The sequence below is a fragment of the Cucurbita maxima genome, unplaced genomic scaffold, assembly GCF_002738345.1.
Source record: "Cucurbita maxima cultivar Rimu unplaced genomic scaffold, Cmax_1.0 Cma_Scf00019, whole genome shotgun sequence".
In the NCBI taxonomy this organism is placed as follows: domain Eukaryota; kingdom Viridiplantae; phylum Streptophyta; class Magnoliopsida; order Cucurbitales; family Cucurbitaceae; genus Cucurbita; species Cucurbita maxima.
The window spans coordinates 2,780,577-2,785,121 of NW_019272035.1; the positions used below are offsets into that span (position 1 = coordinate 2,780,577).

General features: G+C 39.6%; 1 protein-coding gene across 1 annotated transcript; it reads right to left on the reverse strand.

The window, feature by feature from the left end:
• LOC111493995 (protein CUP-SHAPED COTYLEDON 3-like) lies at positions 1 to 2,984 on the reverse strand. Its single transcript, XM_023143969.1, has 3 exons — positions 2,687 to 2,984; positions 1,628 to 1,902; positions 1 to 676 (listed from the first exon to the last, which is right to left on the reverse strand). Exons 1-3 carry the CDS (start codon positions 2,904 to 2,906, stop codon positions 182 to 184), a joined length of 990 nt encoding a protein of 329 aa, XP_022999737.1. The 5' UTR covers positions 2,907 to 2,984; the 3' UTR covers positions 1 to 181.
• Between the last annotated feature and the right edge of the window lie 1,561 nt (positions 2,985 to 4,545).

Consider the following 4,545-nt stretch of genomic DNA (forward strand, 5'->3'; position numbering starts at 1 on the left):
TAAGTTCCAAGTAGATATTATTGTAGTAGACATCCATTTTCGACCATCATCCAGCACCACGAAGCAAAAATGCTTGGAGATTCGTACAAATATCGTTCTATATCCTAACCATTTCGTGGTCATATCGTATCATATCCATACATGTGGAGAATAATAATTATAATCTAACACAAACATCTCATCACCTCCCTCCACTCCAATTCTCATCCGATTCACCACGACCACCAGCATAAGCAGCCACATCAACCAACGCGCCACCATCCACGGCAAAGCTTGATGCCTCCCGACTGCCTCCACCGTCACAGTCGAACAACAACTGTGGGTTAAAATGGCCTTGAAAGTCGGTGTTGGTCCCCTGAATTGACGGCGGCCACAAATGGGTGTCGAGATTTAAGCCAAATGGAAAGGGGTTTGGTTGGAACATGAAATGTGGGTTGTTCATGTTGAAGCTGTCGAGGCCATTTTCATGGCGGTAAAGGTTGTGTAGAGCCGCTTGGAGGCGGTTGTTGTTATGGTCTATGGTTTGAGGTGTGTCGAGTAGTAATGGCGGCGGAGAAATGGTAGAGGGGACCGACAAGGGAGATGATTCTTGGTGACATGTTTGTTGTGGTTGGAAGGATCTGGGTTTTGTCTTCTCTCCTGATTTGTGAATTATTCTGCATAGAACCCATTCATCCTGCATCAAATCACACATAAAATTAGTCTCCTCCCGAGCCTAGCATTCTTGCTGGTACTTGTTTCTCTCCAATTGATGTAAGATTTTATAATCTATTCCTTCTAAGGCCAGCATTCTTGCCGACACACCGTCTGGTGTCTGGCTCTGATACCAAGTCTAATGGCCAGCATCCGGCACACCACTTGGTATCGGGCTCTCATTCCATTTGAAACAGGTGAAGCCTAGTGCTAGCAAATATGATCCGCTTTGGATTTTCTCTTTTACGCTTCCCTCAAGATTTTTAAAATACGTATACTAAGGAGAGGTTTTTATAAAAATGTTTCGTTCTCCTCTCTAACCGATATGGGATCTCACAATCCACCTCATTCGAGACCAGTGTCTTCACTAGCACACCGCCCCGTGTCTGACTCTGATACTATTTGTAAAAACTCAATCCCACCACTAGCAGATATTGTCTCTTTGGGCTTTTCATGTCGGGCTTCTCTCAAGATTTTCTTTGATATCATTTGTAACAGCTTAAGCCCACAGCTAGCCGATATTGTGGGTTTTCCCTTTCGAATTTCCATCAAGATTTACTCTGATATCATTTGTAATAGTTTAAGCCCACATCTAGCAGATATTGTCTGCTTTCCACTTTCCCTTATAGACTAGTCTCAAAATTTTTAAAACACTTTTGATGAGAAGAGGTTTCTAATGTGGGATCTCACAATCCACTCCATTCGAGGCCAGTGTCTTCACTGACACACCGTTCGATGTATGGCTCTAATACCATTTATAACCGCTTAAACCCACCACTAGCAGATATTGTTCTTTTTAAGCTTTCCCTTTCGAGCATCTCTCAAGATTTTTAAAACGCGCTTGTTAAAGAGAAGTTTCTACACTCTTATAAAGAATGGTTCGTTGCCCTCTCCAAACGATGTAGGATCTAGCTGAAAAGAAATGAATACGAACCTTGCAGGCAGTAGGGGAAGCAAGATCAGAGTGGAGGCGATATTCATGCATAACCCACTTGGTTTTAGTGCCTCTTGGAGCTCCTCCTTTGTAGAATACAAGAGTTTTCTTTGTTCCAAGCTTCACTCCATTGGAACTACTATGAATTTGCCTGTCTTTCCCTGTGGCTTTCCAGTAACCAGCCACTGTGGCTCTGTTGGTTCTTAATCCTGTCGGATACTTCCTCACTCTTAAGCTGAAGAAATACCATTCTTTCTCTCCCATCTTTGCCTCATCTGATGAACAAAATCATTATAATCAAACCCATCATTTATACGAACTAATAATCGAATATTTGATCGTATAACTCATTAATCATTTATACTAGCTTAAGCCCACTAGCACATATTGTCTTTTCTGGGTTTTCCCTCCAACTTTTTAAAACGTATCTACTATGAGGAGGTTTTCATCCTCTCATAAGGAATGTTTTGTTCTCCTCTCCAACCGACGTAGGATCTCACAATCCACCCCCCTTGGAGGCATAGTGTCCTAGCTGGCACACCGCCCGGTGTCTAACTCTAATACCGTTTGTAACAGCTCAAGCCCACCGCTAACCGTTATTGTCCTCTTTGAACTTTCCCTTCTTGATCATTCTCTATCGATCCAAGTACACAAAAACAAATTATTGAAGTAGAACAAAACACTCACAAAAAGTTGCACGGCTATTTAAACCAACAAAACCACTAACAATTATTCTCATAGAAATACTCCACGGTTAATAACATCTCTAAAAAAATGTTCCAGAATTAGTAACTTCTCTTAAAAATACTCTACGATCAACTCAATGCACGACTACCTCATACCACGATTCTAACGTGATACTTAATGTTCGGATTTAAACAAATCAAGCTTATTGACTTACAGACTCAAATAGAAACACAAACCAAACAAACCCTAGAAAATTAGTTTCATGCGATTATTACTTTCACGATTATTTCAATAGGGTAAGCTTACACGACGTGATACTTTCGATTCGAGAGTGAATCCCGAGCGAGAAGATTGTAAAGAAATTACGAGTACCTGGAAGCTCCCAAGGCTCACATCTATTGAGGTCAACTTCAGCAATATTGACACCATGAAAATTTGAAGGTTTAAAGACCTTTGAAGCAAGGTAAAAGGCAATGAGCTCTTCATCAGTAGGGTGAAACCTAAAGCCTGGTGGCAATAATCTATGCTTTTGCTTAGCATTATCAGCTTCTTCTCCATTTAGTTCATCAATGACTTCTTCAATTCCAAACATTTTGTAGAGAGAGAAATGAGTTATAGGGAAATAATAAAGAGAATTTTAAGAGCTTAAAAGCTTTGAGACTTGGAACATGATGAAGGAGTTGGAGAAGACAAACACTTTATTACAATTATTTCAACTTTTCAGGACGATTGGTTGTGTTAGAAAGGACAAAAGAAATGAAAGTTAACGGATTGGTGGGTCAAAGGAAGAGGCATTGAATGCAAAATGAAAGCTCAAGAGAAAAAAAGAAAGAAAGATGCTTTTGGTTTGAATTGAAAACTTTGAATCAAACCACTGACTTTTACTTCTTTGGTCCATACCTAAATCGCTACACGATTTGTATAGAACGAGCTTCCGCTCGTACTCATTTTAGTGATTAAGTGTAGCTCGAGTGATTAAGATATATGTCGTTTGTAAATAAGTTAATGATTTGAAAAAACATATATGTTAATTTGATGATGTGGTATACTAATTGTGAGATCTCACGTCGTATTTTTTATAAGGGTTTGAAAACATCTTCTTAATAGATATGTTTTAAAATCGTGTGGCTGATGGGGAAATGTAACAGGCTAAAGTGGACAATATCTGCTAGTTGTGGGGATTAGGTTGTTACAAATGGTATTAAAGTTAGACACTGAGCAGTGTGCCAACGAGGACACTAGGCCCAAAAGAGGTGGATTGTGAGATCTCATATCGGTTGGAGAGGGGGAACGAATCATTCCTTATAAGAGTGTGAAACTTTGTCTCTATTAGATGCGTCTTTAAACGATGAGGTTAATGGTGATATGTAACGAGTTAAAGTGGACAATATTTGTTAGTTGTGGGGCTTGGGCTGTTGCAAATGGTATCAAAGTCAAATACTGGCGGTGTATCAACGAGGACGCTAGGCACAAAGGGGGTGGATTGTGAGATCCACATCAGTTGGAGAGGAGAATGAGGCTGACGGTGATACATAACGAGTCAAAACGGACAATATCTGCTAGCAGTGGGCTTGAGCTATTACAAATGATATCAAAGCCAAACACCGAGTGGTGTACCAAAGAGGACGATGGGCCCAAAAAGAGTGAATTGTGAGATCTCACATCGGTTGGAGAGGAGAATGAAACATTTCTTATAAGGGTGTGGAAACCTCTCCCTAATAGATGTATTTTAAAACAGTGAGGCCGAAAGCAATATGTAATGGGCTAAAGCGGACACTAATTCAGGTTTCGATCCAGATTACCCTACTAAACCTAGAATTGAATCTATGGTACGTAAATCATCACTACTCCGATACGTAAATCTATGGTCATACTAACATAAAGTAATTTAAATACGTGCAATAGAGAAATCTTTAGTGATACTATGCATCAAGTAATCTTAAGTTATAAACAAAGCAAATCGGGTTATACCACTTATCGAACAATCTCAAGACGTGTAATAGAGCCATCTTTATCATCTATAATGTCTCAGATCTAGGATTTAGACTAAGACTTTAAATCCAGATTTAACACCTAATAGCTTCGATATTTCTCTACATCCCTTGGGACCTAGGCACGCTATCATGAGCACAAAACTAAGTAATTTTCAAGCAACTTAATTTTGTACCTATGGTGTCGTATCCCGGTCGTAAGGAATGCAAAAAATATTAGAATCATTAAGTACCATATAA